This window comes from Cupressus sempervirens, chromosome 10 (genome assembly GCF_028749045.1).
Source record: "Cupressus sempervirens isolate cs-2001-9-10 chromosome 10, ASM2874904v1, whole genome shotgun sequence".
NCBI lineage: Eukaryota > Viridiplantae > Streptophyta > Pinopsida > Cupressales > Cupressaceae > Cupressus > Cupressus sempervirens.
In genome coordinates, this window is record NC_143127.1 from 801702450 (window position 1) to 801717941 (window position 15492).

Below are 15492 nucleotides of genomic sequence, written 5' to 3' on the forward strand. Positions count from 1 at the left end.
AAATGTAACATGTGCAAGGAGTGGTCCAACAATAATCGATGTAAAAGGTAATGCCAATCCTACCCGCAAGCATGTAAAAGCATATGTGCCAAGTTCCATCAACCCAGCTTTGGATCAATGCCAAATTTGATTTTCATTGTTTAATGAAGCCTGCTTGTGAAGTTGGGATGTTATTCATTTTCTAACAATTGGTTTCCCTAGTGGCATCTGAATTTAGTCTGAAATTCTAAACCTCTTTAATCACATTTATTTTGCAAAGACTATCCTATTTTTTCTGCTAGCTACAATGGCCCTGTAAGTGAGATGATTGCTTATATCAGGTGTTGCAGACATGACATTTACACTTGAGTACTTACTGGAAAGAGCTTTTGGATCCTTGATAGATTATGTAAAATATATAGGAAAATGACCAAAAAAAGACACAGTTGTTCAATGTAAATGCAAAAGAGTTCCCGCGTCTCTTCTCTAAGCTGCATGTGTTATGGTTTTCTTTTTCTGGAGTGTAAGTGGCATGATTCTCTCTCCTTTTTATTAGCAACTAGCTAGACTGGTGAGATTCATGGTATTTAAAGGCTCTAACAACACATCAATAATATTTGCTTTCAGTCAATTTAATAACCTTAATAACTTCATTTAAGTCATTCCTTAATGGCTTGAATCTTTTTCACAATATGAAAAACTTATGCACTGACATTTTTAATGATGTTAGAGAGTAGCGACACAATGATGGTGATTTGCTTTTTTTGTTTATAGGCATGTTTACTTATTGAGGCATAATGAAAAGGTTGCATAACATAGGCCCAGTTCAATTTCTTCTGCTCCTATTCCTGGAAGCTATTAGCTAGTGCTTGCTTATTATGCATATTGTGTAATTTTTTATTGAAGTTTCCAATGCTTGGTAAAAGAATTACTCAAATTCAAGTGTGAATTCTGATAAGAATGTACGTTAGTTTGTTTCTATGTGCATTTTTATACAGACTTCTCTTCGTTGTGTTGTACGAACAATCGCATCTGCAATTGATTGTCTTTAGAATTGTTGCAGGCAGAAGCTTTAGATTTAGAAAAGACTGTTCTGGAGACAGTTGAAATGGCTGCAGAAGATTGGAAAATTAATGATATAAAAGGCTTATTGGGTCGCTGCAACTTCAAAGCAGACATGCTAAATAGAAAGGTTTCTTTTCTGAGTGGTGGTGAAAAGGTACAGAAATGTGGACTTGCAATTCTTATAATGTCCAAAAGCATTAGTTTCTTTGAATAAAGTAGCATTCTGTGGACATTTTCCAAATTTTTAATATGATATGTTTTCTTTAGTTGAATCCATAAATTTACTTTCAAATTACCTATCTTTGTATTTGATTAGACAATACTTGGCCTTCACAACTGAAGAAATCGTGTGCATTATCTGTAGGAAGTATATATTTTCTATAGCTCATCTTAGTTGGACTAAATTGAAGCACTTGAATTATATCTAACCCTGTGGCAATTAGAAAGCAGCCTATTTGAACTGTATGATGTATGCAGAGAGACTGCATGATGCAGTGTACATGCATGAAGCTTATTTTCTGGTGTATGAGGGGCTTGCACTTCAATTTACATTTGACGCAGTATTGTCTTTTGTTGAACTCTGAAATAGAACCTTTGAATTTCTCTTCTATTTTACATAATTTATACATTAAGGCTTGAGCTTTACAGGAATTAAATTGTTCATCAAGACTCCATTCTCGTTATCCTCATCAGTCCCACCCTATTATTTTTAATTATGCTTATTGTTAGCTTATCCCTCAACCCTGGAAAATATTGTTTTAGATATGTGGGTCCCATTATTGGTATTTTAGGGGTTTTCTATGCTTTGGCTATTTCTGTTCAATTGTTATGTGTTGGCCTATTGTTCTTCATAGATACAATATTTCCACAATCTATGACATTGCTTGAATTACTTTTGAATGTTTATAAATGTTTTGAGATCTCTGTTATGAATTGCTCCATGATATCAACCATCAAGAATAAGATGTCAAAAGGTTAGAGAAACAAGATCTGTAATCACCCAGACTTGGCGAGTTGTGAGTCAAGTCAAGCCTGATACGAGTCCCAGGGGCTCGAGCTTGGTCTCGACCAAGTATGGGACAAGCAATCAATTGACGAGTTTGGGTGAGTCCCATTACCTAGCTAGGCCAATCTCGACCTTTTTTAATCTTTCAAGAATAACAGACTTTCAATATTTTTGAGTTTTCAATCATCATAAACAGGTTTTGAGATTTCCGTTGCAAGCCAACTTGAAATGATGATAAAAAATGACATCTAGGGAACGAAAATGTGGTTTACAATGAACAAAGAAAGCACCAATTATTTTGCTGTTTGTAAACATACATCTTTTGCCAAAGAAAAAAAACGAAGATATGGGGAAAAAAGTGGTTTGTATTGATAAATATAAGCAGCAAACTTTAAACATCAGCAAAGTATGAGTAGTTTTGCCCTAGTTAGGGTTTTCTAAACCATGTTTCAAGCTGAAAATGTATTGCAACAGAAATGACAGGATTTTAGACTCTTGATACTGTTGGGTGGATATTTTGCAACCAACAGTTTGGGTAAAATTCAGTCACAAAATAGGTAGACCAGTCACAATGTGTGAGAGAGTCTTTCCTACCTTGTAGGGAAGGCTCCCCCTTCTCACTGCTCCTTGGATCAACTCAAGGTAAGCAAGAAGTTGAGAGATTTGAAAGGGTATTACCAATATTCTTTCCTCTTAACTTTCAGAAAAGAATCCACTTACTCGTAGATGGGCAAGATGAAAGCTCGAAGTACACTTCTATCTAAAGTTGAAAATGGTGATACGGATAAACCAACACTAACTCAAAGGCTAGCTGAAAGCGTACCAGTTTGGCTTTAAGTCCTTTCTTAATCTATGCTATAAGAATGACCTTTACTATTGGGGCACAAAGACTTCTAGAAGTAAAGAATTCTAACTATTTTTTTGAATTAAGGAGATACAAGCTATAATAAAAGCTCCTAGTCTATGTATTACCACAACCGCTCCCAATCAAAGCTTCGACTCCAATTGCTTCCTAACTCTTTATACTCAATTATCAAGAATGCAAAAACACATGAATCAAAGATAACAAATGCAAATCACAGTCAAAGCTTCCAATTTGCACTAGTCACAATTTCACACAATCAAAGTTCAGCTCCAATTGTTTATTTGTATTCACTTTTCTTTCATAATAATACTACACAATCAAAGTTATACTTGCACAATTTCTCCAAAGCTCTCTTGCATATAATAAAAGATGATTTTTACAATGAGGGGGTACTCCTTTAGATAGGCAAAAGAGTTGAGAAAAATGAGGAAAAAGTGGGAGCAACTCAACCAACTTTGGCCTGGTCTAACTAAGGAGAGAAATTATTGGATTACATGTCATAAGGACATGCAAATCGTGTTACATTTAATTACACAATTTCATGCAATACATCCTTTCTAACTACATGCATGCAAATAAAGAAAGAAGCAGATAGAAGTAGAAGGAATAATCCTAATGATTATTCAGAAGTGCCTTGAATTTGGTGATGCAGCCATGCACTATAGGACGATCTGAGATCTACATTGATTTTGATATGGCCTCAATCTTGACTGTATTGGTGTATGTCGATCTTACAATCTTGTATTCTGCTGCAATCAAATCTTCTAGATGCTTTGGCTTTGATTTATATGCTATAAATCTATTCATTGTATGTGAGACAAATTCCTCAAAGTCAAGTTCAACATTAACTCCGTTTGTGTATTCTGGAATGATTTCTTTAGCTGAAACCAAATTATCATGTTCAGTGAGAACAATGCATCCTATTTGTTCCAAGTTGCATATAAGATATGTTTCAAATGTCTGACAGTCTTCCAAGGCTGCCCCCAATTTGGTCAATAGTTTTCCTAGTGTCTCTTCCTTGTGTCCCATGAGACCTTGGCATCTGTAAAACATCTTTAAAGATAGAATGACTTCACATGCCACCATGCCATCCAAATCAGTATTGGCCATCTCCTGTCAATCTACCAAAAGTTCTTTTAGAGTGTTGGCTTCTTGATTCATAGAAATAATCAAGTTGTGTATAGTTTCTTCAATTTCTCTAATGTGTTCGAGAACTCTGACCATATCTTTGTTGGCGTGCACTCCTTAGACAAATTCGCCAAACCAAGCTTTGGTTACTTCAGTCAGTTTTTTCTCCTTAGCTGTATGAGAACTATTGGCTGCAGGCTGTGATGACTACTATTGAATAACCTAATTTAGGTGAATGACTTCTTCCTTAAGCTGATTTTTCCTTTCCCAAAGATCATGATTGCTTCTAGGCACATTAGCAAGTGTGTCTTGAGCATCTTGCAAACATCCCAGCCGTGTTTGTTTACCAAGAAAAATCTTGGTGATCTTATAATTTAAAAAGTTAAGTTCCTTAGCTGGTTTATCCACTAAGGGCTTTGCAACTTAAACATATTTGGTTTTCTTAGACCCAACCGCAATTCTTGAAACAATCTTGTCTCTCAAAGAATTGGATTTGGTCTTCTTGACAGGCAGATTGTCTGGAGGCAACACTACTTTCCTCCTCTTCATAGTAATCTTTCCCAACCATGTAGACAAACTAAAACCATCATCATCTAAAACAACAATAGTGGCTATGGTAGACATTGATCTTGATTGTATTTAGTTGTAGCTGTGCATGCCTCAGTTTGTACAACTGAATCCATAGGTGCTTGTTGAGATGATTCCATCATGAACATATCAAAACTAGCAACTGAAGTGTCAAGTTGGGAAATTTGTCCTTCTGTGAGGGTTGGAAAATCCTCAAAAACATCTCCCAAGTGTTCACGCTGTTCTACCGTGAGAACAGGAGGAGCTGCAGAAGAGGTAGGGAAAGATGACATGTTCACCTCTGAGGTAGATGTAAAGATAGTGGAGAATGAATCTACGTTGTTGTCTACATTATCCAAAAGGGGTTCTCCTCGAGTAGGCAGTTTTTGAGCATTTGGTGGCCTTGGAGGAGAAGTTATCATGATTTCTCCTTCTTCCTCTTCATCAGATTCTTCTTCAAATGAAATTTCTTCGTCAACTTCTTCCTGAATTGGTGCTTGAGAGATTTCTCAGGTGTTGAAGAAGATGCACCATCTTGGCTTATAATCTCCACTTTAGATGTCCTTCCAACTGGTCTAGAATTGTTGCAATCTAACCCGAGCTTAGGATATACCTTGCTGAGGCGGTTGATCTTTAGCCATTTATTGGTATTGGTATTTGCCAAGATGGATTGGAATCTATCAAAGATAGAGATGCATTCCTTGTGTTGCCAATTGATGGGAAATCGACAACGCTTCTCAAAGCATGCCTGATGGTATTTTGGATCTAGAATACTGTTGTTGTCTCTTGCCTAGAAATTGGGTAGAATCTCAATCATGTTGAGATCAATGATCTACCGCAAGGTGAGCCTACAGTAATCCATCTTTGTAATATCCAGCTCTGTGCACATATCAATCCATACATCCTCCATGCGATGAACATGAGTGTATGCTCTCTTGATTTTTGAATTCAAACCTCGGTAATCAAAATCATACCTAGCCTTGAACTTCTTCATCGTAGTCAACTGAAGTTTTGTCTCCATGTCTTTTGCCTTGTATACTGAGTTGAGCATATATCGCCCAATCACCAAAGCTTTGGCGGTAGTGATACTGAAACTTGGCTTATGTAGAGTATTCTGATTTGATTGTACCTCCATAAGCTGCCTGGCTAACTCCATTAGAATGGTCCCGTCAATAGGATACCTTGGTAGTGTATATGGTTCTCCTTTGAAGCAGCCAACCCTTAGATAAGTGAAAATTGGAAATTGTAGAAAGATGCGGTTGACCTTGTTACAAGCTTCATTTGATATCCTCTTGATCGACAACTCTTTCAAATTGACATCTAAAATGTCCAAAATGCTTCTTGGACTCTCCTATAGTATACCTTACTCTGTGTCAATGTGATTTGTTTATAGTGATTCCAAATGGGAACCAGGGTGCGATCTCTCTTGGTGGATAAGCTTGAAAAAGATCCCATAGCTGCAGCTATATAAACAAGGTCTGAATGGTGTTGAAGTTTCCATGTTAAGCAACTATTCACACAAAACTGTACCAATGAGCTCTCCCCAGAAGATAGGTTCTTCATTATCAAAGATTTGGAAAATGAATTTGAGTATACATGGTTCAAATTCGTCAGATTCCTTAAGGCCGCACACCTTGTTGAGAAGCGTAATCAAGTCTTTACATTCTGGCTTAAAGTCAGATTTGTGTAAAGTCTTTGGCCATCTAGAAAAGTTGTTTCTCTTGATAGTCAAGTAAGATGCATTCATATGCTTTTGATACTCTAGATTTTTTTGGTTCCACAAGTAGAGAGTTGTATCCTTTGGTAAGTCTATGCATTCTGCACTTTGAGGGGCCTTGAAAATCTTTTCAATCAACTCTGGATCTAGACCGATAACTTTTTTATCTGCATTTTGGTCGTTTTGGATTTAAAACTGAAATGGCGAGTGCATCCTAAGACGAACTCAGGTTCCACGACAACCATAGGAAAAGTAGATACAAGGTGGATGTTACTTTTTTTTATGTACCTCATCTATCTACTTGAAGGATTTTCGACCCTTTGTAGGAATTCATCCATGTACACATGTCCGATCTGTATATTAGAAACATTTTTTAAGGTAGAAGAAACTTGAGATGCAGATGCATGTGCCAACTCCTTGTCATATTGATACTTCATCTTTCCTTTTGACTTTGAAGACGAGGGCATGTTTTGTGTTGTAACATGAAAATTCCAAAGTGTGAATACATCATCAAAAGATATGGATATTGACTACATGAGAATATCGACAAAGACGGATCTTGAGAAAAAATGAATTCGGAGTATGGATTAGATACTCATGGAGTGAATGCAATGAGTTTGATGTGATATGAAAAGAAGGTGCGGAGGGCTGAAATGGGACTTAGGAATTTGAAAAACATTTATGTGTTTTCATGTAAATGCTCTTTGGAATGCAAGCTAAGTACATGGGAATGCATGCAAATGAAAAAGTTGATTTTGGTATTTAAAGAGTGACTTGCCAAAATGGGTTCTCTAGATGTAATTACATGTAAAGTGATTTACATCTAAACCTGATTTGATGTAATCATGCAATTAGGTTCAAAGGATGAGATTACATGTAAATGCATATGATGGATGGAATTACATGTAATTGCGGATGGAGAGTGAGATTACATGTAAATACGAATGGAGAATAATATTACATGTAAATGTAGATGGAATTGCATATGAAAGGAATGGATGCAATGTGCTTTGGCATGTGTTGGTGAAATGGTGTGATGCACTTGCACATAAAGTTGGGAAGTGGAATGGTGAAGAATGATTTTGGATTCTTGGGAAAGAACATTAAGCCTTTCGAAAAACAAAACAGCAACAAGCAACAAACAAAAACCAAGCACTAAACAAAAACATACCTTTGGTTTTTGACTCAAGCATGGCAAATACCAAGCTACTTTCCTATGCAAATTCGAAATTGGAATTTTGGGAAATTCCAAGCACTTGAAAATGAATGTTTTCATCTTATTTAAAGAGAATTTGCACTTTACATGGCATACATTTGGACAAATGTGCAATAAGAAGCCATAATATGCAGCAAAATAGTAAGATAAGCATGAATTAATGAGCAAAGTTGAAAATGTCTACTTACTTGGAGATCAAAGAGCCAAAATAGGAAGATTAATAGGTTTGAAGACAAATTCTCCTCCAAATTCGAATCCACAAACAACTTACTTGACTCTTTCAATATTGCAAGTGATGGATATTGATGAGCATTGAATGGACGTTTTGGCATAGGAATGACCAAAAACGTGGTCAAAGATCACTTAAACACAAGCTGTTTTTACCAAAACATCCAAGTAGAACCCGTTTTTATCAAAAATGTGGCCTCAAGATGAAAAACCATGAATAATTTTTTGCACGGTAATGCAAAAACATGATCTCCAATGGCAATGATATGGATTAAAACCCCAAAATGATCCCTTCTTGACCAAAAATGTGGTCTAAAACCTCCAAATCTGGACTTCTTTGCTGAAACGTGGTTCCAAAAGATCATGAAATGCAATTTTGTTTGCATGAGATTAACGTTTAGGACATGAGAATGCAAAAGCGCCTCTTATTGCATGGATTTCATGCCATGAAATGAACAAATCTGAAGATTTCTTGGAAAAATGTATTCTTCAAGGGCACAAGCATGAACGTTTTTGCTCTTGGACGCATAAATATGGTCTCAAGATGCAAATGCATGCATTGAGGGTCCAAACGCATTCTCTAGGAGAGTTTACATGTTTTAAAATGCATGTAAGTTAGTCTTTTATGCAAAGCGCAGTCTTGGAGTGCCTTTGCATATTTTTAAATTTGTCAAAATGATGCAAGTAGTGAAAATTTGCACTCTCCAAGCCTCATTGCATATTTTGAAATCTTGCTTTTGGAGTGGAGATGCAAAACAAATTCTTGGAGTGGCTTTGCATGTTTTTAAATTTGTCAAAATGATGCAAGTAGTGCAAAAACCAGTATTACGAGACTTGGACTCATCTTTGACTTGAAAAGTCAAGATTGGACTTGGTGACCAGACTCTATAAGGACTCCGAAAATTGAAAAGCCCATGAAATTCAAATTTTTTAAAGGATTTTAAGATTTTTTCATGCATCTTTTAGTCAATTAACATCAAATACACAATAATTGAGATAAATAGAAGCTACTTGATACACACAATTTTGCATGGATCACATAAGTATAAAAGCAAATTTCTGAAGGAAAAAAAATGAATAACACAATATAAAGTAATAAATGTAGTGTCACTGCAGTGTCAAATGTCTACAATATTCATGGATTACGAAATCCATGGTATCAAAAGTTCCAGGCCTGAGCTCTGGGTCCTAATTAAGAGAAAATATATCATTGTTTCCACATTTCGATTTGCATCCCTAGATGTTTATTGTTGTTTGTAGCTTCTTTCTAGATTCACGTCCAACACTAGATGACCACAATGCTTGTTTGGTTACCATATAAATTCACTTAGCCGTTCTTCCACAAATAAAGTACCCTGAGATGCAGATGTTTGAGTTTTTTTAGAAAATTGTGAGTTCATATGACAACACTGCGTAAGTCCCAACATAGTTGTCTCTCATTCTTAATGCCAGTCAGCAAGTAATAGTTGGCCAGCATAAAAACACCACATCCTTGTAAATACGGCTCCAGTGAAGACTAATAGAAAGCTCAAGACTTCTATTTGCTGATGCCTCACAATTCCTCATATTCTGAAAGTTGAACCCCGGGCAACTTAAATCAACACAAACACAGATTTTACCTTGTAGCTATGAACTAGATCCAAGACCATGTGTTTCAATGGCATCAAGATCGACAACATAGAGGGTTTGCGTCCTCCAAGCCCAAGGGACATATTCTCCAAAGTTTCACAATTTCATTTAATCTCCAAGCATAACCAAGCATGTTGAAAGAGCTCCTTCTGATGATTTCAGGGGTCTTGTTCTTTTATTTTTTATTGTTTTTTGCTCTTTTTTTTTGCACCTTTCGGTGAGAGTCCTGAGCTCGGGACTTGGTGAGTCTCTGGACTTGGCGAGTCCATGTGGACTCTACCGAGTCCGATTCCAGAGGCCATTTGCCTTGGAAAGGTTGAGTCTTCCTTGGACTCGCAAAGTCCCGTAACTATGGCAAAAACACATTCTCCAAGGCCCTTTGCATATTTTAAAACTTGCATGTAAAGGCAAATCCTTTGTAAACACACTCTTGGAAAGGCATTACATATTTTGAAAATATGCAATAAGTAATATGTTTTTGACAATTTTGACTTTGGAAAGCCAAAATGTGGACTCAAGATGCAATTACATGTAAAGTGGATTACATGCAAAGAAGATTTTTATGCAAAATGGACTTTAGGAAGTCCATTACATGCATTTTTAGTGCAAAACGCACTCTTGGAGGTCCATTATATAAAAACGTGTAAATGGGTTGAAAGTTGTCTTTACATAACTTAAATGATCAATTAAGCACATGTTTAATTGATTATTGAGGAGATATCTCTTAATTGGGTCAAAAATAATATTTACACTATTTAGTTTAATTACTATGTGCAAATATCATTCAAAAAGTAATATTTACTTAGATGTTTTAAATTAAAACATTAAGTAACTCCAAAATCTAAATCAAACTATATAGTTAATAAAGTCACTAAAGTGAAAATTTAGAAAGCAACTCAATAAGAAGATATAACATAAAGTGCTCTATAGTCACTTAAGTGATAATGAATGAATGCTTTTAAATAACGTCCACAAGACCAGAGTAGTCTAAGGGATTGAAGAGCAATAAAGTAACTTAAAAACATTACATAAAGTCAATTTATGTTATATTTTTCAAAAAGTGAATGTCAACATTAAAATATAACATGATATTTCAAAATATGCAATTGCATTTCGAGGTAACACTTTTTGGACACTAAAATGGTCATATCTTTTGAGTGTCAAACCCGATTAAGCCCTAAGATACACCGAATTGAAGGGAAAACTGAAAGGAAGGGTTTGAGCTAAACTAAAAGATCAAAAGAAAACAAACACACACTTGAAAACGTGAAAAAAGACATTGAAGGCTTAAAAATTCAAGCATAGGCTCACCAAACAGAAAAACTGAAAGGACTAGATGAAAGTCTTCAGTAAAAATAATCATTATGTCAATTGGGATCGATTGATTGATCAATGTCGGCCAATTAAATAAAACTCAGAGAAAAATGATACTAAGTTGAAAAAGTTGTGTCCTGTCACTTACATTATGTGGTGACAAAATGCAGGACAACATATACAAGCTGCAAATGCATTGTAATTTTTCAAAATGATTAACAAATACCATTGCAGCTTGGAAATGCTTTTACACTTGCAAAAACATCTTATAATATCCTGGGTGGGCTTTAGAAATAATGCTTGAGGTGCTGGAGATGATTTGCCTTTTTAAAATTATTTGAATTTGTCCTAGATGGGCTTTACAAGCAACACTGCAACTTAGAAATGATCTTTTTCTTCCAAAAATCACTTGCAAATGCCCTAGGACGGACATATTTAACCATAGAGCATGTTTACAAGTTTTTAAAACATGAAAGAATAACATGCCTGACTACATGCTTCAATATTCATTTAAAATAATTATTTTCCATTTAAATTGCAGAGACGAGCTTTTGAGATTGCATTACAAGGAGAATTCAATATGCTTTGAGTTGTAATTACTATATGTAATTGGGCTTTAAAAGCCCACTCACATATACTTTTTCTTAAAGCACTTGCAATCAACTTGAAAACCAACATCTTAAGAGCATATGTGGGTTTTATATGCATCTTTGCAAGCATTTTTTGTTATGCAAGTCATGTAATCAAGTTTTAAAAGCCCAGTTACATATATAACATTCTCATTAAGATGATTAGTTTCCCTCTGAAATTTTAATTTCAAATCCAATGGGGAAGTTTCACCCATCCATTACAATTGAATGTTTCTAAAAAGAAGTTGCAATGATTCGCGAAAAACCCGAATTTCATGATTTAAGTTGCCTTGGTGGACGTTTGATTCCAAATTGCAGTCTTTTAATCAAAGAACAAATCTGCAGTCACGGCTAAAACCCCTAGCTGCAGGTAGCTCAATACCTTATTATCTCTTAGAATATAGCTCTGAATTAGGCCAAATGATAGCTTGAAACGAGTGGAATTCAGAAAGCACCAAAGCTAGGACAAAAGGAAAACCAAATCAAACAGAGCAATCAAGAAAAATCAGCCAAGGACTTGAAGGTTACCAAGAATTGAGTACTTGCAGTTAGGTAATAAAATACTGTCTTTGCAAAAAAGACAAGAAAAACTCAATGGAAGCCTTCAAAAATGGCATTTGTAGGATGTAAAACATAGCAGAATTCATGGGATAACTGATTTCCATTGTAAAATGTATTAGGAACACCCAACTTAAAGAAATCGACTACGAATTAATGGAAAATTGTGTAGGGTTGTCCAATTTTGCAAGTACAAAATTGATGACAACAATTAGCTCTAATTGGGGAATGTAACTTGGTTGTTCTTAGAAATGAGGTTTGTAGAATCTAGATGTCTAAGTGCCTTAGCATCTATTAAGGTTAAAAAGTTGAGCATCAAAGGCACTAAATGACAAAAAAGATGATACGACTAAGACAAAGAAAACCTGACAAAAACAAAACACAAACCTGTGCAAACATACTTATTAAAAAGAGAAAACCTACCTAATGAAAACTAGCCAGCAATGAAACCATCTACCGGTTCAACAAAATAGCTGCCTTTTTTAGCAGCTTGCAGTACCTTGCATGTTCACAGAGACTTTGTATAGATGAACCACAAATAGCTGGAGCAATGATGTCAATGCTTGATGCAAGACCTTTTGGAAGAAATGAACAAATGTACCTCTTGAGATGAATCATATGTACTGCTGCCCCGAAGTAGGTCCATGTATTCAAATTGTTCCCGCTGAACTCAAATGCATGTTTAGCCTCTTCCTCAATTGTATCTTCATGCTCAAGTACAAGTGAAATATCACTCTTTCAGCTGGCCTCCAACCAAGCGAGATGTCTGATTAGGCATCCCCTTGATGAAACTGATCTTTTCTTGCTGTTGCAACTTGAGTAATTGGTTCATCAACAGTCATCACCACAGACTGATCATAATGGGTTGTCTCATTGCTTACTTTTCATTATGCTGTTACAAATTTCAGACATGAGAGGATTATCTTCAATACTTGAACAAAATTCCTCTATGATGTTCATTATAAGATTGTCATCAAGTTCTGGGACAGCTCTTTCAACACTTGTTCAAGTTCATGACCGTTGAAACGAAGATGCATTATTGCAGCTTGACTGAGACCCTTATGCATGTCCATCTTTTGACGTCTAATGACACGATTATCTTTACTTGCTTAGATGTTTGAAGAATGATTTTCATCTTTCTGCTTCTCATCAATGACTCTCTGAGAATGCAAAAATGAGAAATGAGGGTTTTCATCTTTGTCTGCTTCTTTTACTTCAAAGAGAATTAAAAGATCACTAGATTCAGATTCAGGATACTTCACTGCAGCCTTCACTTATGGTGCCTTAATGGCAAGCTTCGTTGGTAATAAAACTAACTCTTGTTGGTTCCCACCAACAAGACTACGAGCAACATTTGGAGAAGGTTTCGTTTGTACATCCTCATGAAGAATGAAGAACATACCTTGAGCTGTTTGATTTTTGACAGCAAGCAACTCATTTGCCAACCTCTGCACTGATGGAAGAAAATGATCCAAAGAAAAGGAACTTTCTTCAAACCCACTTGCTTCTATTCTTATTTGCCCAGAAAGAATGAGATCATCTTCAATTTCAATCGCCGAAGCCTGTACTGCTGCAAGAGTAGTGCAGGCTGCTCTTCTTAACAAAAAACTGACTTTAGGACTTTGACCATTGATAAAGAAAAACTTCAAATTTGCAACTGAAGGGTGAGCAACAATTGGAATTCTTTGTGTCAATTTGTTGAAATGAGAAGCAAATTTGGTTATGAGATTCCTTCTTCAACTAGGTGAGTTGGGCCAATAGGGCATGAGCATATTCAGGAGGGTTGAACCTTTCTTCAAACTTAGCTATGAGAGTAGCCCAACTTGTGATGGTTTGGGGTGCTAGGTGATAAAACTAGTGAACAACCACTCCTTGGAGAGTTTCCATGAACAACCTTACAAACATCTCCTCATGTTCAACACCATGAACACCACATGAAATTAAAAAATAAGCAATATGTTTGTTAGTATGTTGTCCATCACCAAAGATCTTGGGAAAATTATTTCCCAAGCCACCAAGAAGAGTATGTAGTGGTAGAGTCAAATTCAAGGGACCAAAAGCATTTCCCCAAGGACCTTGGGCAACCATTTATATATCCTTGGTAAAAGCTTAAAAAACTACAAAAAATACAATGGATAATTACAATGAAAAGGACATGGGTATATTTCAAATGAAAGCGGGAGGTTTTCAAATGTGTGTTGTGTCCTTAGCAGAATCACTGAAAACTATTGGCTAAACTTTTTGTAACTATGACCACAACTTGCAACTGTACCTTTAGGCAATGTCACATGAGATTACTCTCTCCTCTCAACAATAGGAGAGGGCTTCCATCTTACTGTAGGTGGCTCTAACAAAGACTTAATTGGAAATTACAAAATGGGGTAGTTTTCTTAATCAATTCCTCTTTTTCTAGGAATGATTTTGCAAACAATTTATGAACAACACTAAAATTTAACAAAAAACACTTATTGCTACAATAATATCAATGACTTGCTAGTTGACGTAAGAACAACACAAAAGACACCAATCTACTTTACATGAGAGGAACTGTTGTAGAAACTCAGTGTCTTTTGCACTTATCCCGAATGAAGACTTAATAACTTGAACAATGGTAAGGTACAAAGTTTCTTACTGAATATTTCACTAATTTCTATGAAAGTACTTAACATTTAAGCACAAAGTCTTTCAGCCTTAAGTATTTGAAGCCACCATCAACTATATCACTTTGCCCTTACGCAACACAGTCTCCAAAAACTCAAATTGAACCATAAATTTGAACGCAATATGCAGCTTCAAGACTGCAAGATTGAATTCAAATCTCTCTTGAACAAAGCATAAACTCACGATCAATAATAAAAAAATGTCACCATATAACACCTTGAATCAACACAAAGTTTGAAAGCAATTTGCCTCTTTTATTGAAAGCAACTTATTCTACATCCAAGCTCAAAGTCTTAGAAAGAGTTTTCTTGCATTGTAAAAAAATTAAAATTAAAATTACAATGAGGTTCCCTCCTATACATAGGTGAGGGGCTGAAGAATAAAAGTGGTCAAAACCCAACAAACTTTGATCTATTCCCAAACTAACTTTGACTTATTCAAACTAGAAGTCCTAATGTACTTGCCCTGCTATTTTATTACATGCAATGACTTTGCATATGATATTGTCACATGCAATTACATCTTACTTCCCAATTACATGCAATTTGTCAATAACAAATTTACAAAATGTGTGATGAAAAATAAACTAAGTGCCTGACAAGACACGACTTCTATTACAGTATCCTTTGTTGGTCTTCATGGTGCTATAGGATGCTCTGTGATTGTTGTGCTTAAATTTGGTGGAGACATCTTGAACTTAAACAAAAACTTGCATCCTTGATTGTTTTGCATCATAATGGTCGTTACTAGGAAAGCATCTTTTAATGTTTTGTGACCGTATCTGTGTTGAAAGCATTATATGCGCACAATCATTCCATCACTCATCCCTTTCCTTGTATGGCTTCATCATGGTGTCGTTCTTTTCTCGTGTCACTCTTTAGTCTTTGATTCTATTTGTAGAATATTACCTCAATGCCATGATATGTTGAT

General features: G+C 35.7%; 1 protein-coding gene and 1 pseudogene across 3 annotated transcripts in view; one reads left to right on the forward strand and one right to left on the reverse strand.

Annotated features, from left to right (window-relative positions):
* Window positions 1-15492, forward strand: part of LOC149536351 (ABC transporter F family member 5-like) — a 108952-nt gene that overhangs the window by 36578 nt on the left and 56882 nt on the right. For both annotated transcript variants that reach the window (XM_089802980.1, XM_089802981.1), the window contains exon 5: window positions 1043-1198. In XM_089802980.1, coding sequence (XP_089659106.1) covers window positions 1043-1198 — 156 coding nt within the window. The remainder of the gene's footprint in view (window positions 1-1042; window positions 1199-15492) is intronic.
* LOC149536352 (hydroxyphenylpyruvate reductase pseudogene) overlaps window positions 1-15492 on the reverse strand; it is a 75154-nt pseudogene that overhangs the window by 4511 nt on the left and 55151 nt on the right. The gene's annotated exons all lie outside the window — the stretch shown is intronic.